The 23934-nt window shown below is 41.2% G+C and overlaps 1 protein-coding gene across 4 annotated transcripts in view; it reads right to left on the minus strand.

The window, feature by feature from the left end:
* The window catches only part of LOC126999089 (BSD domain-containing protein 1-like), a 34315-nt gene extending 14116 nt beyond the window's left edge, over window positions 1-20199 (minus strand). The window contains exons 1-7 of one of the 4 annotated variants that reach the window (XM_050861455.1): window positions 20106-20197; window positions 16804-16855; window positions 16476-16604; window positions 15659-15814; window positions 14270-14452; window positions 13971-14103; window positions 8342-8629 (exon numbers count right to left, since the gene is read on the minus strand). In XM_050861455.1, the coding sequence (XP_050717412.1) occupies window positions 8342-8629; window positions 13971-14103; window positions 14270-14452; window positions 15659-15814; window positions 16476-16604; window positions 16804-16855; window positions 20106-20182 (1018 nt within the window). In that variant the 5' untranslated portion in view covers window positions 20183-20197. Of the gene's footprint in view, window positions 1-8341; window positions 8630-13970; window positions 14104-14269; window positions 14453-15658; window positions 15815-16475; window positions 16605-16803; window positions 16856-20105 lie in introns of all 4 variants that reach the window. The other 3 variants (XM_050861456.1, XM_050861457.1, XM_050861458.1) reach the window with 3 other exon arrangements.
* Window positions 20200-23934: the final 3735 nt, after the last annotated feature.

Here is a 23934-nt window from a genome sequence, read left to right on the forward strand (position 1 = left end):
CATGAAGACCACCTATCAACCTGGACTCTAGATTCCCTCTCTAAAGAGAGGCTCAAAAATGGGCTCTGGGGGGCAGCATGAGGCAAGCAAGATAGTACCACTGGGGAAAAAGAAAAAAAGAAAAAAAGAGGGAGAGAAAAGAGAAAGAAAGAAGTGATGGCAACCGCTCGGCTAGACTACGTCACTTCCAACAACTTAGGGTAAGGCCTTTCGTTACCTCACTAACTTCCAATCAACCTGTGGGAAGTGCAGTAACTGACTCCAGCCCAGACGGCGGGGTAACAGTGTGAGTCTAACTAATATTAGCAAAGAACACACATATTACCCAAAACAGGCAACAAAAAAATGGTAACAGGGAAGCAGCTTTGCTCTTGGCTGAAGTGCAATCAAGTTTTAGGAGTGTTGCGAATGTGACCAAAAAGAAAGCAACATGGAGGTGTGCACCCAGCACGAGCCAGCAGTAACTTTCATGAGTATGTTACATGTCACACTGTCAACACTGGGAGCTGTGTTATCTGCTTTTTTGATGTGGCTGGACAGAATGATGAACAATGGATACTTTGAAATGCCCCGAGATTTGATTTTCTCTTTTCTACTATTCTTTCAGCCCAACTCTGCGTGTATCGAAACACACGAGAAATTAATCAAGACAAGGAGAGGGTATTCCCCAGCTGCCTGGGATTGAACCCGCGACCAACGTGACGGGAGAGCCACTCCTTACCGAGTCAGCCAAAGAGGTACCCCACTGGCTAAGTGGGTTATGGGAGGCTCCCTTATCAGGCCTAGTCACTACACTATAACTTGACTGATGGACATTTGACTGAAAGAACAATCCATCGACGGACATTTAACTGAATGGATATTTGACCGAATGAACAATTCACTGACGGACGTCTGACTGAATGAACAATTCACTGACGGACGTCTGACTGAATGAACAATTCACTGACGGACGTCTGACTGAATGAACAATTCACTGACGGATGTCTGACTGAATGAACAATTCACTGATGGACGTCTGACTGAATGAACAATTCACCAATGGATGTCTGACTTAAGACAATTAACCCCTTCGCGTTGGATGTTCAAAAAGCCCGCCTGGCTGATATACAGCGTGTTCGGCCGCGCACGGGAAACCTGAGCCGGCATGTATCTGCTTGTCACCTCCGTATATTATGCTGCTGAAAGCCCTCATTACATGTATCCCATATTTGCAAAGCAGCATACACGACGAGTCAACATATACCTGCTATGCATAATATAAACTGCGTCAACGCGAAATAAAAAAAAAGTGAAATAAAGAAAGGGGAGAAAGGGGCAAGGGGGAAAGAAATAGAGAAAGCAGATGATTGTGTAGAGGAGGAAGAATGTTGAGAAATTATCAGCAAATACAACTCTGTTATCATCAGTCAGAGAGCTGCCAGATACTCCTTTGTCATCACAGACAATGTATGTGTGTAAGTGTGTGTGTGTGTGTGTGTGTGTGTGTGTGTGTGTGTGTGAGAGAGAGAGAGAGAGAGAGAGAGAGAGAGAGAGAGAGAGAGAGAGAGAGAGAGAGAGAGAGAGAGAGAGAGAGAGAGAGAGAGAGAGAGAGAGAGAGAGAGAGAGAGAGAGAGAGAGAGAGAGAGAGAGAGAGAGAGAGAGAGAGAGGCAGCCAATGAGACTTCCTAATTTTAGACACAAGGCGGGAAGAAGGCAGTGCATACTGTAGCTCATTTTTTGTGATTGGTGGGAACAAGGATGGTGGGAGGAGCAATAGGATTTCAAGGACAGCATACGGCGTCTTTACTTAGTAACCAACACAAAGTACGGGACAACTCAATAGAAGAAGAAACAGAATAGAAATATGATGCCTACGTAGGCATCATCGTATATGCTACTGGGGCTCCATGATGCCTATGTAGGCGTCATGAAGCCCCAGTAGCATATACGATGATGCCTACGTAGGCATCATAAAGACACATAAAGACACAGTATGCTGTCCTTGAAATCCTATTGCTCCTCCCACCATCCTTGTTCCCAGCAATCACAAAAAATGAGCTACAGTATGCACCGCCTTCTTCCCGCCTTGTGTCTAAAATTAGAATGTCTCATTGGCTCTCTCTCTCTCTCTCTCTCTCTCTCTCTCTCTCAGACACCGAGGCGCCGACACCATTGCATCTCGGCGGTCTCGCCCACCTCTCTCTCTCTCTCTCTCTCTCTCTCCCAGACACCAAGGTGCCAACACCACCACTCCTTGCCTATCTCTCTCTCTCTCTCTCTCTCAAACACACACACACACACACACACGTACACACATACATTGTCTGTGATGACAAAGGAGTATCTGGCAGCTCTCTGACTGATGATAACAAGAGTTGTATTTGCTGATAATTTCTCAACATTCTTCCTCCTCTACACAATCATCTGCTTTCTCTATTTCTTTCCCCCTTTCCCCTTTCTCCCCTTTCTTTATTTCGCTTTTTTTTTTATTTCGCGTTGACGCAATTTATATTATGCATAGCAGGTGTATGTTGACTCGTCGTGTATGCTGCTTTGCAAATACGGGATACATGTAATGAGGGCTTTCAGCAGCATAATATACGAAGGCGACAAGCAGATACATGCCGGCTCAGGTTTCCCGCGCGCGGCCGTGCACGCCGTATATCAGCCAGGCGGGCTTTTTGAACATCCAGCGCGAAGGGGTTAACAGAACGGATATTTGATCAACTGAAAATATGGTCTTCTTGTTTTTGTTTTTGTCTCTTTTAATGTTATTTGTTATTTCTATTACTTTTTGTAATTGCTTAATAAAACAAACTATGAAAAAGATAAGAAGATAACATAATTGCATGATAAAATATGTATTGCACAGATACTAAGGATAAAATCAGTCAAGTCGCGTACGATGCGGATTCGTAAAGCGTGGTTTCCTATGACGCGGTATGGTTTCAGAACCGTATGTTCAGATCGCGCGGGTAAAACCATCTATGATGCGGTTCGTGGTCTCCCCTGGTGTGCATTTGAGAGAGCAACTCGGGCCGCCCCGGGCGCCCAGACCTCCCGGAACCCTCTATCAAACGCTTTTGAGGGCCTCTCAGTTAAGCCTCGTCGTTGCTATGGTAAAGGCATCTCACTGGCAGCAAAATGGCATCCGCTGATCTTCCTGACGACGTTTACTAACTGTTCTGGCAGCAATATGGCATCCGCTGATCTTCCTGACAACGTTTAAACATGCATCACTAGCTGTTCTGGCTGATGAGCTCCTTGGAACAAAGGATGAAAAGGAAGCTACAGTGGTTATGGTGGCACAGAGAGGTGAAATGCAATGGAAGCACTTATATGTGTTTGTTTGGGCCGCCATATTTGCTGATGATGTCATCACAGCACAGAGGCGCTCCACCTCTCCAAACCAGGCTGGAGCGGGCAGTCCGAGTTGGAAACTCGTGCTGTGGCATCACGCGTTGGAGAGCAACCGGGGCAGTCCCATCAACCCTGCTGGGAAACCCAGGGGCAAGATTCGCCCACGTATGTTAGCGCAGGTGGGATAAAATGGCGGCTAGCCAGTACCAAATTGTATTTTCCCCATACGTACTGAGCGAAAAGGTGGGTGTTGGCGGTGGCCGAGTGGATAAGGTGGTGAGCGTGGGGTTGGACTGAACAACATCAAAAGGCAGATAATGCCTACCGGTGCACTCGGGCTAGAACGAAAAAAGGGGTGGGGACAAAATGGCAAGGGCCAGAACCAAATTGTATTTTCTCCATAGGTTTAGTTATTCCGATGACGTGGTTTCCTATGGCGCGAGCGTTGCTCAGAACCAATTAACCGCGCCATATGTGACTCGACTGTATATTACTTATAATGTAACTGCCATATAAAATTAAATGCTCTTAAACATTCACAGATTATGGGCAACTGGCCTCAAGAATCGATTCTGGGATACTTTTCATATTTCCTGAGGTGTTGTTCCTAATGTTCCTAATAATGTGTTTAATGTCTAGTACTTCTTCAGTTTTCTCAGTTCCACTCCACTCCTGATGCTACCATCTCATATGTCAACTCCCAATCTGACTGCTCTTTTTTTAGTTTTGAAACTAGATGACATACAGTGGAGTGAATTATTGTTATTCTCTGATAATACTTAAAATAAGCTTGACAGATAAGTGCATTTGAAGGATCATTATAGCAAGCCTGTAGTCCTAATCCCTGTATCTGATTCTGACAGTTCCCTACATGTTATTATGTATATGTATTAACCCTTAGAGTACAGGTGGCGATATATTTCTCTGGATGCTGTGCACGGGGAAAATTTAGACATTTAAAATAGGTGGAAATGGTGTCTTTTTTCTTTGCAATAATTGTTTATTCATCTAGTATATATGGTGGTGTAATAAAACTTCTCTCCTAATAGTAATAAAAAAGTTATGACAGCAGAAAACATTGCGCATTTTCTCATGGCCGTGACACGTCACGTGGAAGCACCCCACTCTCTCTCTCTCTCTCTCTCTCTTTCTCTCTCTCTCTCCCTACTTGCCCCTCCCTCCTCTGTCAATGTCACTACCATAGCAGTCATCAGAATCGCTGTCACTTTGATTCTCCCGCGCTGTACTTCCGTCCGGAGCAGAGGAACTGCTTGATGCGTCACGAGACATGACAGGTGTATTCCGAACAATAGTGGTAAATGATCTGTGGCCTTCGGTAGGGTTGGCGCTGAGACGAATGAGAGTGTGTACAGATGCCAGATGCCTCCATCATTCTTCTGAGTCAAAAACTGGCAGTATGTTTGAAACATAGGGAGCACAGAGTGTTATGATTATATATATGATCCCCGTATGGGTGGGGTGTGTGGTAGCACACTTATATATACGATCGCCGTAATGTAAGGGTTAAAGGGAACTACAACTCCGTTAGTTGTCTGCTCGGTATGGTTATTTACATCTCGGCTGAACGCCAATTCGGCAATATGTACATGTGGAAAAATATCTGCTCAGTGAAATGTTTGTTTGGTGATATGTCCTTTCAGTGAAATATCCATTGGTGAAATGTCCATCAGTCAAGAGTCCATGGGTCATCTGTTTGGGAGCTGTTTTTGAGACTGTGAGCATTTGCTTGATTGGCACGTTCGCAGTACGATGTAGATCCTATAAAACGGCAAATCCACATAGGGAAAACTAAATCATCTGTCCTCAAATTTCTAACACCGATATGATGTTTTCTTGGAACAAGCAAAACCAAAACATCAGTCTGTTGAGCAAACGTGTTGTACCACATTGCTATCAATACCAAGAAAATGGGCCATATACCACCAGAGATCAGGAAAACTGCTGAGCTTGGGTAGCCCTTTAAGGACAGGACCACTGCATTTAGTGCCGAGTAAAGCTGTATGCCAGGCAGAAGATGGTGCATTATCATTACAGATATGATGTGACAGTGAGATACATGATTTTTAGGTGGTCTGAATTGACTTGAAAAAATTTAATATTGCAAATCCTTTGCTATATTGTACATGCTTCCTTAAAGAATACTGATTTAGGCAATGAGGGTTTTGTATTATAACATGATAAGGTTATTATATCATTATGCCCAAGAGTGTATAAATTTATTATATGAACATGACTAATATCATCTTACATTTTAATGGCAAACAATGTTAAATCATCTTTGAAAAGTGGAGCTGAAAATAGCTGTCATCCCTCTGCCCTACGAAGTTAAGGGAATATTAATTCTGGTGTAAATAAACATCTATAACGCTCTGTTGTGAACAGGCCAATTGCAATTTATTTTACTTTGAACCTCAAACTTTAGTAGAGAGCAAACACCAAATTCTGTGACAAATTCAGGTAATTAGCAATGAAAAACCTTGAAAATGTTTCAGCAAGTCTAAAGCAATGAGCTGGATAAGCTGTTTTGAGTGGCACTTATGACTTCAAGAGGGATAAAATGTCACTGAAGAATGACAAAAGAGCAGGGTAACCCTTCAGAAAAATAATCCAAGAAAAAGGTAAAAAAAATTCAATGTTCATCTGGATCATTAGATCACTATCGAGGAAGTTTCTGATATTGTCAATGTATCATTTGGAATAGTTTATGCAATCCTCATATCTGATTTGAACAAGCACCCCATTGTTGCCAAGTTTGTGCAATCCTTAGCTCCTGATTCCTGAGTAAAAGTAGTGCTCGGTGAATTTGGCTCCCAGTGACTTCCTCCTTTTCTTAAATATGAAGTTCAATCTAAAGGGGTTGCTGTTTTGACACCATAGAGGAGACTTAACATTAGATGCAGATGGTGCTTTACACACTTAAGGCAAGAGAATTCGAAGGAGCATTTTATTGCTGCACAAGGGGACTACTGCAAAGAGGATTGCACCCAAAAATCAAGTACAGTACCCTCTCGAGTTTCGCGCTATCTGGGTTTCGCGATCCTCGAGTTTAGTGCTTAGTCCTAAATTCTTACCATCACGACTTTCGCGCATTACCGCCATGAGTTTCGCGCTCCTTTGACATGTACGGGTCACGTCTACCTACCGTCGGCGTCATGCGTGCTGCCTTAAAAGGCGGTGGCCAACCATTGGGGCTATGGGCAACCGCGGTTGCCCGTATGCCCAACTGGGAGCGAGTTGTTGGTTGTCCGTATGAATGGAAAACGGTTGTGGGTATGAGTGTGGGTACCTCACGGCTATATGTAAACAAACAGACGACGGCAGTGGCTGAGGAGTGAGGAGCAGTGGAAGATGGCCCACCAAGAGACTCGTAAAATGGACTGGCAGAGCTGCTTTGCTTACTACTTGATTAACATGATAAGAGAACACCCCGTGCTGGGGAACCACAGTCCAAAAATCTTTTTTCTCAAGTCTATGAAAATTGTAGATCTCCCAGTGATGTTTTCCTCTTCTTCTTCTTTTGACCTGTAATGCATGGCAGCGACGGTGAAAAGTAACAGTGGAAAATAGCATAAGGGCATAGAAAAACAAAATCAGGGAAAGAAAAGAACAGAAAAACACCTAAGTTCAGGGTGAAGTGTATAAGTGCGCACTGTTAAGTAACTAAGGGCCGCTTTCACAGTCACTGTTTGTTTTGATTGTTACCAATGGCAGCGACCGACACTATAGTTTTCCACGTGAAATTGGCCTATGGGGTAGTGGTGGCTGCAGAGAAAGCGACAAGTGTTGAGTGTGTGTGGTAAGGTGCGGGGTGAGGCTAACCCCGCAGCCGCCACAAGGTGCCGTTGCAAAGGCAATACCTCCGACACCATCACATCACATCACTACCCATCGGCCAGTTTCACGTGGAAATACTAGAGCGGCGATCGCCGCCATTGGTAACGACCAATACAAACAAAATGACTGTGAAAGCGGCCTTAAGTGCATGTTGTGAAGTATAAAAGTGTGGAAAAGAAGGACCTAAGAAGCAATACAAAGCATTACAGGTCAAAAGAAGAAGAAGGTCCACTATACACTGGCCGGTGTTGCGAGAAATATCTTCCCGCTGAAATTAGGCGTTCTGCTGTCCACCAAGCATGCGCGCTGTGGGAATACACAGCATTAAAAGTGTTAATTTGCCTGGATTTGTTCTTTTTTGTCCGCTTGTGGTTTTTGTGAGCGGTCGATTGCGGCGGCAGTTTACGTTCAATAGGAATTGAAAAGTCAATCATGATGTTAGTGATTTGATGATATATAACAGAAAGAGTTAGCAGATTATACCATAACACACAGAAAACTACCAGAAGCTATAGGTTTGTCCAACTGTACCACGGGTGACCGCGAGCAACCACCCTTACATTAGCAGACGACACCACATGGATCACAAGCGTGTATTTAGAACTGCCAGCCAATTGTAAGGCAGCCGCCTTCAACTGCGGCTTCAGAACGACCTGTTCTCACTTCCCATTTTCTGCCTATTACCAAAGTACGTATTTTGAGATAACAAGAAAGTAAAGTCGAAAAAAATTGTGATAACAAGGGAGTCAAGTCGGGGGGGGGGGGGGGGGTTATTTTTCTCCACGGGCCGGAACTAATAAGCGCTTTTTCATGTATTTCAATACCTCGAGTTTTGTGATCCTTGAGTTTAGCGCTATACCTTCGGAATGAAGCAAGCGCAAAACTCGAGAGGGGGCTGTAGTTTTTTTTCTCTTTATTGGCACAGTCCTGAAACTTTTTGATTGCACCTCATACATGTGTACACCTATACCTATCTATCTGTCTACCTATATATCTATAGGCAGATACAGATACAGGTAGACTGATAGATAAATAAATCCCAAATCAATAATCATGACCTTCAAATTAACACAAGTTGCTGGGGAACAGAAAAATCATTAATTTCATTATGGAAACAGCATTAACATTTTGGATAAACATTTACCTGTTGATGAGGGTGAGGGCTTACTGGATGTCTCTGCTGCTTTACTTAAATCCACTTTTAATTCTTGTAATAATTCTACATCAGTATTTAATTTAGTTTGATTTGGAAGTGCATTATTCTCTGTAGATGTTTGTGCTTCTTTATCTGATGGACATTGAGTTTTATCACACTGCATTGTATCTTTAACAGACTTTTTCCTGCTAGTTTCTTCACATTCTTTCTCGTAGTCTTCAAGAAGCTGGGCTTGTACATCCTCTGGTATTTCTACGTCTCCTCCAAAGTCCTCATCTGCATGGGGGCACCAGCACACCAACTACTATTACTTGCCTGCTGTATAAGCTTTACAAAGTATGTAGCAACTATTACAGATGCATGAAAATACCAAGAAAAAACATTTGTGGCTGAATCTGTAGCATAAAGTGCACAACATAAGCTATTAAGCAGCAGCATCAAAATGGTGGCGTAGAGCTGCAGTATAAAAAAAAAAAAAAAAAAAAAAAAAAAAGTGTAACCAGTTACTTATGGTATAATATAGATATGTAAAAAGGTAAGTAAATAAATAAATAAAACCCTCATCAATTACAAGGATTACTTTCCAATAAACACTGTGGTTAGTGAATTTAATAACACGGGAAAACTAAGGGGGTAGCCTTGAGTGAAGGTACAAGGAGTAAATATGGAGAAAAATAGTACTTTTTTGCTTGGATTACCCAAAACTAGATGTTAAACATATAAGCAAGAATGGTTTATTTTAAACATTGTTTTACAACCATGTGATATATTCATTTACTTTAGGAGTGAATAGGATTTAAAAAAAAATGTATGGCAGCTATTGGCTGGGCATACATGGCAGTGAGTGGATGTAGAATGGGAGAAGAGTAGACTCTTGCAATTCTAAATCTCTGATTTTAGTTATTCGAGACCAAACTTGTGCCTTAAATAATTTTACGTTAGAGTAATGGGGGAGGCGGTGGCTGAGTGGATAGCATGACGATGCCGCATCCAGGACGATGCAGGTTCGCGCCCCGCCTGGTGCCACAAGCTGGGATTTTTCAGTCACTGCTGAGTGGCCTAAGACTACCCACATGCTGTCCAAAAGACCACCTATCAACCTGGACTCTAGATTCTAATATCAAAGATGAGCTCCAGGGGGCAGCATGAGCCAATGCAAGATGGCGCCACTATAAAATAATTTCCTGTGTCACAACGAGCTGGGCCATACCATCAGACCCCTCCAAGCAAGCCTACTGGCGCCATAGGCGGGGCAAAAAAAAAAAAGCTTGAGAAAAACAAAAAAGAATTTTCTAAATAATTAGTGTGGTAGTTTTAAGTGCAACTTCAGCCAGTAAACACATAAAAGTGGAGAAAACCGAGACTAAGAAGTTGTGTACATGTGGCATGTTGAGCAACTTGTTGAAGTTGAATATGAGTAACTACTGGGTTAAGCTATCACTATACGCTGTTTCACTAGGAAATTATAAGTGGCCCTGCTTTTCCTGCCGTGTATTTCCCCAGTGCGCATGCGTGGTGGACAGCAGAGCGACTTATTTCTGCGAGGAGGTATTTCTCGCAACACTGGCCCGTGCCGCTGCCATGTCCCATCCTCCACAGAGTGTTTCCGCTGCCCCGCACCCCACACTGCCCCATGTTGCGTATTTGCTCGCCCCACACCGCGTGCTGAATAAATTTACTAACCAAACATAACTGGGGGCTTAGCCCCCCTCGACCCCCTTAATATGTGTCAGTACCGATACTCACAAACACCTGGCTATTTTCCATTACATTTACGTTCTGCTGGATTGATGCATAAGACTTTCTTCTGGTAAAAATACGTTCTTCATTTGAATGGAGACCACGAAGAGGAAAATATTTCATCAGGTGGGCTGAAAAAGACTATGGTAACTGAAGAATGGGGCAGCAGATAAAGGGAGGAGGGTCAGGTGGCTGGCAGAAGCTATTGTAGTTACTGGAGGCGGGTGGTTCAAAACCAATTCTCGGTTGGCCTCTGTGGATTTCTGACCCTCTGACCTTGTCCGTTATATCCGAAATCCGTTATAAACGAGTCCGTTATATCGAGGGTTTACTGTACTGAACCGTAAGGCAACTACTGAGTAGATCTCTTGATGATGGGAAGCTGGCAGGGCAGTATTGCCAACTGCAAAATTTACAACTATTTGGTCAAAATACAGTCACCTCTCGATTAACATGAGTTTAATTAACACGTTTTTGATTTAACACGAGTTGATATTTAAGGAGATATCTTTAACTAACGCGATATGTTCAATTTAACACGAGTTTCATCGATGACGTCACCGCGTGGAGACACTGTCTCAGTCTGAAGCTAGCCGGCACTGTGAGTGGAACGTTTCTCTGGAATACGTACACTGCATTTTGACCTCTACTATAGCACCCAAGCGTCCTTCCACCTCTTCACAGGAGGTGGAAGGATGGGGTGAGGAGGGAGGAGGGAGAGCGGGGTGAGGATTTGGCAGACGACGACAACCAGTGACGCATCAACAAAGTGATGGTGAGTGTGAGGACGTGTTTTTGTTGTGTCAGTGACTTACAAATGTAATGTAGCAATTCTTTCTTTAGAAAACTTTAACTTAAAGGAGATATTTTGTCATCAATAGCATGGGTAGTCAATGGAAGAGGAAGGAGGCAAGTGAGGCGGAGGTGAAGGGAGCGGCTGGTGACAGGAGAGCGGGGTAAATGTATGACAGAGAGAACAAAGATGATGCAGGTGTTTCTGAGTGAGATGGGATGTGAGGTGAATGGGAGGACTGGAAGGGAGTGGATGGTGCTGCTGCTGGGGCTAAGTGGAGAGACGAATGGGCGAGTGATTGAGGCAGTGAAAGTTCCTGGAGAGCATGTGGCGTGCAAGACGTAGGGAATGATACCTTGCCCCGAGTAGAACACGGACTTTCTGCATGTTTTTGTTTTCTTTCACAGGAGCTGCCGATACAAAGGCCTGGCTGGGGAGAAATCCCAAGCCGCCTGTGACATCAAGATCAAGACTGAGGAAGGACGGTGGCTGACGCAGGTGAAAAACATATTCAAATAAATTGAGAACGTGTGTTTTTGTTGTTTCTGTGACCTACTAATGTATTAATAATGTTTTTTTTAAGGTTTGAGTAACAAAATCCCCAAAATAGGCAGAGTTTCCCAGTGTCCAGGAATGTAACCCCCCCCCCCCCCTATTACCGTTGTTTCCTATGGGGAAATTATGTTTAACCCGAGAACGTCGGCAGACCCTTTTTAGGGCTTTCACAAGTTGTGGCTGTGGTACGGTGGACCCTAAAAAAGGCTCGCCATAAAACACCTAATTTGAGCTAATTGTAGGCGGTGGTGGCATAGTGCAACCCACCATGAATGCCCGAGGTCATTGTGGTGGGAGAATGATCTTGAGGTGGGCTTTTTTGTCATAGGTGGTGCTGTAAGGTCATGGCAGACTGAATTAGCTATCCATACAGTAATCACTTGTCAAATTCTCTATAGTAGACAACAAGTGACTCTCGGGTAGATGCCACGCGTCACGAGACTGTTTATTTTGTAACAAACACCACCCAAAAAGAATGAAGTTTGAGTAAAAGTAAATATTTTTAATGGCTTTATGGATATGAGAGGAGTACTCTGATGTATGTTCCATGCTCTTTTCTTAGTCTCAAAATGCAGTGTAATTTTGTCGTTTCTTGGGCATTTCTCAGCTTTCCCATAGCCAAAGCCCACGGGTTAAATAACGCGATTTTAACCCTTTCATTGCGCATGGTGTGGGACGCAAGTATCCCCTCAGGCGCAGTTGGGCAGCCAAATGGGGGGTCTCTTTTAACCTCTGTGTCTCAAAAACTATTCATCACAGCTAAAAACCAAAAACACCATTGGGAAAAGAAGGCCCAGATCTATGAGTCGGTTATGTATGCCTCTCCTGCGAACGTATATGCATATTCAGGGAGTGTTGAATGTGAACACTTTTGCCAACTGCAATATTTACAACTATTTGGTCAAAGAATCAGTCAGGTGATAGGTGAAGCTATGCAAAAATCCCGCTGTAGTGGACAAGAACATCCACCAGTTACTCGTCCGTAGATTATCCGCGCTGGGCTGATATGATTTTCCACCAAATTTAGTGGAGAACCCACTCAATTGGCAATCCTGTAATGTGAGGAAGAGTGTTGGAGCACTCCCATATGCGTGAGATTTGAGCGCAGCCTGAGCTCGCAGTGAGCGTTTAGCACCACCAGCAAATGCGCCTACCGCTCACTGCAAGCGTTTAGCAATGAAAGGGTTAAATAACGCGACATCTCCAGGAGCGTAACCCTCCCATTCATCAAGAGGTGACTGTATCAGTCATGTGATAGATGAAGCTATGCAAAAATGTCGCTATATTGGTCAACAACATCCACCAGCTGCTCGTCCATAGATTTTCCGCGCTTTTCCACGCTAGGCTGATATGATTTTCCACCAAATTAATCGAATTGGCAATGCTGTGGGGTGAGAAATAGTGTTGGAACACTCTCATACGCGGGAAATTTGAGTGCGACTGGAGCTCTCTGCGAGCGTTTAGCACCACCGGCAAGTTATGCTAGTGCTCGCTGCGAGCGTTTAGCAACGAAAGGGTTAAGTAAGATTAACCAAAAAAGTTACTCAAAGAGCTGCATCACATGCCAACAAAGGAACCAGCCATCATGAAGCATCTGCCACTTTCTTTTTTAGCTCTCCAAGTGCTTGATTCAGCATATCATACTACTGCAAATTAATCACTAATAATGTTTTTTTCAATAAAAATCATGTAATTAATATATCAGATGAGCAATAGAAACTGGATCATAACTACAAATATAACAGACGAGGGACAGGGTAAACAGAAAAATACTGACTGTGACAGATCTCATCCCAAATGGATTTTTTTTTTCACAATGTGGCCTATAGTGCCAGTAAGCTGTTACATTGGAGCCTGATGGTCAGCCCGAGCCCGTCATAGCGCAGGCAATTGTTTATAGTGGCGCCATTATATGAGAGGAAAATGGAAAAATCATAGGAGAAAATGCTAATAAGATACAGAAAGTACTCTTTTGCTGATGAGTTGATGAATGTGAAGAACAATGAAAACAACCAATGCTGGTATTCTCTGCATGAATGAAAAAGTGTGGAAGAAAACTACATAGCACAAAATGATACTGAAGTAGGTGGCAAAGCCATATTAAAGAACATGAAGGACAAAAATGCCTTCTTGTTCATTGAGTGAATCCTCACCCTCCCTTGTGTACAAATATGCTTAATATATATAAATATATATATATATATATATATATATATATATATATATATATATATATATATATATATATATATATATATATATATATATATATATATATATATATATATATATATATATATATATATATATATAAATATATATATATATATATATATATATATATATATATATATATATATATATATATATATATATATATATAAAACCACTTACTGTTTTTATTACTGAATAGTTTCCTTATGATTACGTAATATCTTATGCTAGAATAGTATTTTTTACATGGGTATGAACAACACTGCTATTAACTGATTTAAAAAATCAAGCACCTGAACTTGTTTTAGCTCTCACCTTCATCCCAAACGAGGTCTGTATCTGTACTCATTTTCTCTGCTCGTTCCTTTAAAACCTTTCGTTTTTCTTCAGCTGCTTCTAGTTGGTTAACCTTATAGAAGTAACGATGCCAAAATACTACATGCGAAACCTGAAAGAGACAACTTAAATTACTTTTAATCTCAGGCATTCAGGTCATTAGAAAGGCACAAGTAATTTATATACAGCAGATATTAGACAAAAGAAAAGTGAGCCAAAAATTCTTTGATTAGACAATTCTATATAAAGAATGGAGGGCATGGCACCAAGATACATACCTGGGCAGGAACAAGAGTTGTGTAATGGTGTCTGAGTGGTTGGTTATTAACAAGAAGATCTGACAGTTCTGCCTGTCGGGATTCAAGGTCAAACGTTGAGAGCCAGGCTTCATACTGTGACTCTTCCCCTTCAGGGTCTGTTAGATATGTGGCTGCATCTTGTGATACTGCATATATGGCAGCCTGGGTACAAAAGAAATAAAGGGATTTATTAAACAAATTTACAACTCTGTTGGGGAGTACATTACATGTGTGAGTGTGTGTGTGTGTGTGTGTGTGTGTGTGTGTGTGTGTGTGTGTGTGTGTGTAATAATAATAATAATAATAATTAACGGTTTACTTAGGGTCATATGCAGCCAACGGCTGAAAATATACATTAGAATTAACCCGTACAGCACCGGGATGCAGTACGCGCGTCCTCGGATATGGTACGGGGCACGCAAGGACGCAGTATATGAGTCCTCGTGTTGAAGGGATTAAGAATCTTAATAACAGGCATAAAGGAGTCAGAGGGGGGATGAGTAGGAGGAATATGCCCAGAATCGTTCAGAGTGGAGTTTTTACAGAAAGTTTGAGAGAAGAGTTCAACCTTAGAGATAGATGAGATAGCAGTGCTGCCATCAGGGTTAAGGAGAGGAGGGAAAGATGAAGAAGTGAAACTGGAGGAGATATTTTTGGCTAGGTGCCAAAAGTCTCTGGAAGAATTAGAAAAAGCAAGATTTTGACATTACTTATTGATGAAAGAGCTTTTGGTAAGTCGAAGAATAGATCTGGCACGATTCCAGGCAGATATTTAAAGATCATGGTTAGCAGGAGTGCGAAGGCTGTGTTACCTTTTGTGAGCTGTCTTTACCATTGTGACATTTCTTTTCGTTAAACTCCGTTTCCCATTCTCTACTCCATTCACGTATCTTATTTAAATCTTCCAACAGCTCATTACAATCATCATCTCTTATTTTTCTAAGCAGTTTGGCATCATCTGCATATGTGTATGTGGCGTCATCTGTGTATGTGTGTGCGTAAAAATAATATTAATAAAATAATGATCATAATATATGGTTTATTCAGTAACTGCAGCCACTACACTGAAAATGTACAAATTACAAGTTGATTAATTTATTTTAAAAGTGAATTATTGGAAAAATATATAAGCAAGTACAGAAAAAATGGGGATGGGGACTAGTGGGGCTATGATATTTGTGGGAAGGTGGGGTTGACAGAGGTATGGGCAGGAGGTGGGGTGGAGTGCAGTGTGTCAATTTCAGCCTCCTAACTAACAGCAATTTTGTTTAGAGCAATGATGCACACATATAGTTTGGAGTAATAGTAATAGTACCACTTTTAATATTCAATATATTAAATCTTGTTTTAAGAAAGCCACATTCTTACCTGCAGCCTGTTCAGTATAACTGGCTGTTGATTGCGAATGACAATGGCCTCTTGATCTGCATCATCTGGTGGTGGGGTGAAGACTTCTGCCACATGATTCAGGAACCCACTGACACTCTTTTTCATTGTATTAGCAGCACTGTCATCCTCATCAAGCTGTCAAAGACCAAAATTTTGAATAATACTGTTCAATCGAAACTGAAAATTACCCAAACAAGTAGGATTACTGGTATTGTTTCAGTGCTTTACTTAGCACATTAGTTTTTTTAAATAGAAATTCGTGATTCGTGAAATCCTGGAGTCACTGGAGGTTTTGGTGATGGCTCTCGAGGCACTGCACGAGAAGGCGAAGCCCTTGGGACTTCAGGTCTCCAGGGCCAAGACCAAGGTACAGGTGTTTGGAGGCTTGCTAGATGAAACAGTACAGTCTGTTCATGCGTGTGGTGAGGACATTGATGCCACCTTCTCCCTTTAAACTTCCCTGTTATAAACTATTAGAAAGGCTAGCAAAGACCAGGAGGAAAAGTGTCAGAAGATCTAGTCACTCTAATTATCAATGATGATAAAGAGCTGAAAGACAGTTGAAGGATGATCATCAAATGTCTAACCTCACAATAATATTGAGAAAATTAATGAAAACTTATTAATAATCAGTAAAAATTGAATTCTTCTGTTGTGACACCTGCATAGGAATAGTTCATGGGAGCAGGACATGAGAGCTATAGCTATATACTAAATAGACATAGGTGAACAGATATAGATAGAATTAGCTTCCTTTGTAATTTTTTTTAGTATAAAAATAAAATGCAATGCTCACCCTCAATTTCTCCTTTAAAGTAGTTGCTGTAGAAGAGACCATAGAAGAAGCCTCTTCTGAAACAACTTTGGTGAATTCATCAATGTCCTTCTTTACAAACTCCAATACTTCTGAAGACTGTGAGACCACCTGTTCGGATAAATATGTATAATCAAGGCAAGTAAAATACATAATCATAAAAAAAAAAAAAAAAAAAAAAAGGAAATTGAAAGTAACAATGAGGTAATACAATAGCACATTTTTGATCAAACATATTATACATGTCTACTAAAGAATAATTTCATATATATGATGAAAAATGCTGATATGTGTAGTTGTTGACAGTTACCTTCTCTTTTGCACTCTGTATCCAACCCCACCAGCTTGCATCCCCTCCACCTCTGTAAAAGAAATGCAATAAGACTATTAAACTGAATTCATATTAGATCCTTCATTCATAAGGTTCACAGGGATACAGAGGAATGAGGCATGCGTAAACAACTAGTAAACAATTCATATTTCTGTATCCTACTGCAAGTTTTGAATCATTCCATTTCAAGGATTAACAAAAACACACACACATACAAAGAGTAATGGAGTTCTGGAATGGCCTGGAAAAGGATGTGGTCCATACAAAGACAATTAATGAATTTAAGGCCAAGTTGGATAAAAGTAGATATAGAATTGGGACAGTATGCCCATAGCTCCTTTCCCATCTATCACAGCTAGGGAAAATACACACACACACACACTCACACACACACACCGACCACCATCGCGAGAGGACGTGGGAAGATGAAGCAGAGGACCGCAATCTATTTGTCAGTCAAAAGGGCCCGAGCAACAGCTAAGTCATTTGGGTCCTGTCTCCTAGGAGTTCAGGAACTGAGAGGATTATGAGAGTGAGAAGCCATAAGTAAAACGGGGATGAGAAGGAGAGGAAGGAGATTGGATGGAAAGTAAACAAACATACAAGATAGCGGACTCTCTGTCTAAGTCCCCTGGGGCTAACCGAAAGGGAGAAGAATTCTTGGAGTGTTTTGAGGGCTTCACGCCAAAATCAGTAATGGAACCGGTACAGTGGAAAAGAATAAACAAAGTGGAGCAGGACTGTGACAGAATAGTAATAGAAATGAGGAAGTTGAGAGAGGAGTTTGGGGAAGTGATTCAGGCACTGACCGAGGTAAAAAAAAAAAAAAAAAAAAAATAAAGATGAGGAGGCAAGGAGAAGAGATGAAACAAAGAAAAGGGTAAAGAACTAAGGGAAGAAATAATTAAATTGACTAAGGAACAGCTGGAAAGCCAAAAAGAAATAGCACAACTGAAGAAGGAAAAATTAAAAAAAGACCATGAGATACAAATTATGAAAATGGAAAGAGAGAGGAGTGTGATGGGGACAAATGAAGACGTGGAGAAGATGGTAGAAATGATAAAAAGAGGTAGCAGAGAAGATAGGAAATGATTAGCAGAGTGTGGGTGTAAGGGTAGAGGAAAACATTTAAAGGCATGTGGTCAATGATGAATTGAAGGAGTGGAGAAGTGAAAAAGACAAGGAAAAAACAAGCTTTAGGAATATCCTAGAACAACAGCAACAGGAACAGAGGCAAGACAAAGAAAAAGAAGTTGTGAATGTACTAAAAACTAGAGAAACAATGGTGAGGGACATGGCAGAAACAAAAAAATGTGTCAGTGTTTGGTGTATAATAGGAAAAAAACAGTAAAAACTAAGAGAGAGTTATGAGAGGAGTAAGGTGAAAAGTATATTGAGAGATATGAATACTGAAGAGGAGGAAAAGTTTGAGGAAGAAGTAGATGAAATGACTAGATTGGGAAGATACGAGGAAGGAAAAAAACAGACCATTAACCCTTTCGATGCTAAATACTCTCAGCGAGGATTAGCGTAACTTGCCAGTGGTACTAAATTCTCTCTGCAAGTTCCAGTTGCATTCAAATTTCCCGCGTATGAGTGTTCTAACAATATTTCTCAGCCCACAGCATTGCCAATTCAGTGGGTTTTCCACTAACTTTGGTGGAAAATCATATCAGCCAAGCACGGAATATCTCTGAACGAGTAACTGGTTATTATTACACACACACACACACACACACACACAAACACACAGCTGATGAAAACCTTAGATGGCAGGAAAGCTATGGGACCAGATGAAATCTTGGAACAAGTGCTAAAAGTGTAGGAATGAATTATTGGAGCCACTTTATGACATAATAACATGCTCTATAAATACAGAGTGCCCTTAGAATGGAAGAGAGAGAACATTATACCAATTTATAAAAGTGGAGATAAAACTGAACCACTAAATTATAGACCAGTCTCTTTGACAAGTGTATTGTACAAGATTTGTGAAAGTATAATAAAAAAACAATGGGTCGAACATTTAGAAAGGGAGAACATGATAAATACGGGACAGTTTGGATTTAGAAAAGGGAAATCGTGTGTCACTAACTTACTATGTTTCTACTTAAAAGTAATAGACTCGGTGCAAGAGAGAAAGATGGGCTGATTGTGTATATCTCGATTTGAAAAAAGCTTTTGACAAGGTTCCGCACAAAAGGTTAATCTGGAAACTTCAGCAGTGGGGAGGAATGGGCGGAAAGGTTACCGAGTGGATGAAGGATTACTTAACGGGAAGAGAAATGAGGACGGTGATTGGGGAGGAGAAATCAAATTGGAGGAGAGTACAGAGTGGAGTTCCTCAAGGATCAGCTCTGGCACCAATAATGTTCATAATATATATAAATGATATGCCAAAAGGTATAAAAAGTTATATGAGCCTTTTTGAAGATGGTGCAAAGTTAATAAGAAAAGTGAGGATGGAAGAAGACTGAGAAGAGCTGTAAAAAGACCTGGATAGTGTATAGATGGAGCCAGTTATGGGAGATGGAATTTAATACAAACATATGCCATGTTATGGAAAAAAGATTTGGGAGTAACGATGCAAGACACACTATCCACAGAAAAGCACATAAACAAGCTGTTTATAGAAACCTAAACGATGATGCAAAATATAATGGTATCATTCCATTTTATGGACAAAGAAATGAACAAAATAATAACAACATTGATAAGACCAAAACTTGAATATGCTGCAAAGTGTGGTTGCCTCACAAAAAGAAGGATATCAGAAAGTTAGAAAGGATACAGAGAATTACAACTAAATGGTCCCAGAACTTTCAAATATGACATATGAAGACAGATTGAAGGAGGTGGAATTGACAACACTAGAACAAAGAAGGGAGAGAGATCTGATCACGCTGTATAAGTTGGTAAATAAGTTTGATGAGGTGGACAGAGATGATCTCTTCTCAACTGCGAGAACGCAGGGGCTGAGAGGACATGGAAAGAAACTTAATTAAGGAACCTGTTTGAGTGACTTGAAAAAGTATAGTTTTCTACATAGAAGTGTTAACACATGGAACAGCTTGCGGGAAGGGGTGGTGGAGGCGAGCAGTGTCCAACAAATGAAGGAAAGGCTGGATGAATATAGATATGGAGATGGGACTATTAGAGCTTAGCTCGGGCCCGGTAGACTACAAATAGGTAAATACACACACACACACATTAAACACAGAATGGGGTCCTTCACTTATAAACACAACACAAGTGATGAATCAAAAGTTATATATGCTTACCCATAAAATAATGCAATAGCACCATCCTGATAGCAGCTGGTCATAAAAAAGTCAGTATTACATAAAGCACAAAACATTATTCTTTACAACACTAAGTTTAGAGTCTAGTGCAGCTCAGGTTTTGCTTCCTGTATGTTTTCACTTCTGTGCTTGCATTCTGTAACAGCACAGTTATATTTTTTGTCAAGTTTTGTTTATATCATGGCAGTACTGCTCAGCTCAGGTTTCCTGTCCCCTAAGAACTAGCACAGTAAGCTTACTATTAAATAAATGCCATTCTACTTAGTACTCAGGAACAATATCATGAAGAAAACAATATTCTTGAAAACTGAGGTGATGTATAAAAATCATATATTGTACAAATAATAAATGCTTATAAATCTTTATTTTTGTGTTCATTTTCATATCTCAACTCAATTGCACAGAGTAATTTTCTTTCCTTGATATTAATGCTAATTGGAATGGTGTGTATGCAGTGACTGATGTACCCAACATCTCCAACAAGTTTATGATGGCTGACCTTAGTTACAAAAAATGCTAATGGAAGTGTCTGACAGCCCCTCATGCTTAGGCTGACCAACTGAAATGTAATATACTTCAGCTAATAAAAAATGGAAGACAAGGAATTAAATTTAGGGAGAATAAGGTAGTGGGATGAGTTTCTGAACAAAGAAGCATTGGGTAATCGTAATTTATTGTAATTACAGATTTTTTGGGAATCTTTTACAATTACATGATCGAAGATCAGTTAGTCCTGAGAAATGGGCATTTGTAGCTGGACAAATATTCAGAGATGGTATTTTATTGCAGCAATTAAGGGGTGCATCCGGGGGTATTTTTTTGACGAATATTTTTTAAATACACGAAAATTACTTTTCGCTGTCATTGTGGGGGGAAGGGTGTAAAATATCAGGCAGAGACATTTTTTTCCGCAAAATTTAAAAACCAGCATCACCAGAGCAAGAGTTAAATGTCCTGCGGTGTTGTGTCACTACCTCACACGCGGCTCGACGCATGGTAGGATGGTGACACTGGTATTTTTCGCATAAATCATGTTTTAAATTATTTTCTTTTTCCAAATTTTGCCCCTTGGGCATTCCTCCTCGCTCTGCTGTGTGTGTGTGAGGAGTGAGCTGGGCGCGGAGCGGACGGCCACTCGCCAGTGCCTCACCAAGCGTCAGAGGGTGAGCACTGTCGCGCTGCGGGCCTCCTGACTTCTTTCGCAAGCAACTTCTTATGATGACTTGCAAGAAACGCATACAGAAAGCGAGAACGGGCTTCCTGAATAAGGCTCGTATGAAGAGATGGAGCCAGCAGGCTTCACATGAAGGTGAAGATCAACCTACTGGGGCCCGAATATCACCCCTGCCAACACAACCACCACTGCTTCCCCTAATGAGTCTTTGCACTCGAAGGTGTGGAATAAGTGCCCTAAAATAAGGTTTTATGGTCTCTTCAGGGTCAGGTTCCTAGTCAGGCACACAGCCTTAAAATGCAACTATGGCTACAAATGAACAAACTTTATAGAACATATTACAGGTTCTAATGCAACTTTGAAGAAGTACCATCAATGGAAAGACCAAGAGAGAAGCCGGCATATAACACCAATGGCCAAGAAAAGGAAAACTAGGAAGAAGGACCAAGAATATCAGGCAGGAGAGTTCTAGGAATAAATCTGGCAACAGTGAGGAAGGTGGCGCCTTCTGACACCCTCACCATTGAGCGACTAATACCTTTTTGAAGGGGGGACCAAATGCCTATTCCAGTTCTCTACAAAGTAGAAGGTATAGGCAATGATATGTGAAGATTTCATGCCAATCAAACAAAAACAAGTGGCAAGACACAGAAGACATGGAAAATAATCTTTGACAGACGTTTTCTCGAAGTGTATTTTCTGGTTTTGAAAAGCCTCACAGACTTTACTATATATCTGATTGTCTATTGTTTTGCATTAATAAAGAGTAAAAACAACAGTTGATTTATGTATGTGAGAATTTTTGAAATTTTTTGAAAAATAACAGACATAGAGGAGAAAAAATTATAAGTTTGATTTTTTATTTAATTTTTGTTTTTTTACCAAGCCAAAAATCAAAAATATAATCACTCGAAGTTGTAGAGGTACATAAGACGTTTCTATGGTATTTTTTTCAAATCAACTGACTGATAAACAAAGGCTGTGAGGGATTTTTTTTTCTTTTTTAAGTTATCCCTGGCAAGTCAGACAAATTTCATGAAATTCACATGAAGTAATAAGTAAACATATACAAATAACATACAGTCATCCCTCAAATAGTACGGTTTCCAATAGTACAGTTTTGGTTTTATACGGATTGTCATAAAATAATTTTTTTAGGATTTTTAAATTTCCCGCTCGTCTCACCAAGTAGCCATGGCGTGAGTGGCAACACTGTTCTACCAGACTACCATCCATGCACATCCCCTCAGTCCATGTGTGTGCACAACATCAGGAACACTGTTTTGCCAGATTGAAACCTATGCGCTTTCCCTAAGTCCATGTGTGTGCACAACCTCAGCAACACTTCTCCATTACCAAATAACATGAACATGGGACCCAAGAGACAAGCCAAAACACCTGCTGGATGCACCCCAAAGCATTCAAGAAAGGTGTTCACCTTGCAGAAGAATTCAGATTTAGAAGAAGTTACGTTTTGGTACGAGTTACGTTGCGGTAGGGAGAGCTTACCATGTGAATCTGGGTCCCGCCTGGCTGAGCTTCTACTCGCCTGCCAAAATTGCCAGTTATGGATTTTCTGGTGTAGTGTTTCCACGCTGGGCAAAAGAGCCATCCTGGCAGCGCTGCCCTCCACATTGTCAGCGAGCGAGCCATGTCATACACTCACACTCTCTCTTACTCTCTACCAGTTTCTATTGCTCTCTAATTCATAAGATACGAAACGGTAATTGTGGAGCGCCTCCAAAATACAACATTACGCCTCCATATCATATAGTTAAGGGATACATATTTAAACTACTCCAACCGAGTTTTAAATATCCTGACCTCTAACAGGGGGGGGGTGCTTCGCCCCCTTCAACACCCCTATCGTGGTAACACTGCACTGTGACTGCAGCAGAAAATGCATAACTGGCAACTTGGGCCCGTGGGTAACAGCTGAGCTAGGGGGGACTTGGATTCCTAAGGAGCGTTTCTAGGGGGGGCACTAATTTTATATGGATTTTTGAATAGTACAAAATAGTACAAAGTCCCGCATCATAAATTACTTTACAAATTAAAGCAAATAGGTATTGACGGACAAGTAAACCAATGGATCGCGAATTGGTTGAGCAACAGACAACAAAGAGTAGTGATCGACGGATTTAACTCAGAGTGGGCGCCTGTCACTAGTGGCGTCCCTCAGGGCTCGGTCCTTGGCCCAGTGCTCTTCATTATTTACATCAACGACGTGGATGTTGGACTCAATAACCGCATTAGTAAATTTGCAGACGACACAAAGATTGGCAACTCGGTTCTCACTGACGAAGACAGGCAAAGCCTCCAAGAGGATTTGCACAAAATTTCAGCTTGGTCGGATAGATGGGAGATGCCCTTTAACGTAGACAAGTGCCAGGTCCTTCAAGTTGGAACGAGGAATAAGAAGTTCGAATATGAAATGCGCGGCGTTAAACTCAAAAGCGTTCAATGCGTCAAAGACTTGGGGGTCAAAATCGCGTCAAACCTCAAATTCTCACAGCAATGCATCGATGCAGCAAATAAAGAGACACAGAATGTTGGGCTTCATTAAAAGAAACTTTGTATTCAAGAATAAAGATGTAATACTCCGCTCTACAACAGTTTAGTCAGACCCCACTT

Source organism: Eriocheir sinensis, chromosome 2 (assembly GCF_024679095.1).
Source record: "Eriocheir sinensis breed Jianghai 21 chromosome 2, ASM2467909v1, whole genome shotgun sequence".
Classification (NCBI taxonomy): domain Eukaryota; kingdom Metazoa; phylum Arthropoda; class Malacostraca; order Decapoda; family Varunidae; genus Eriocheir; species Eriocheir sinensis.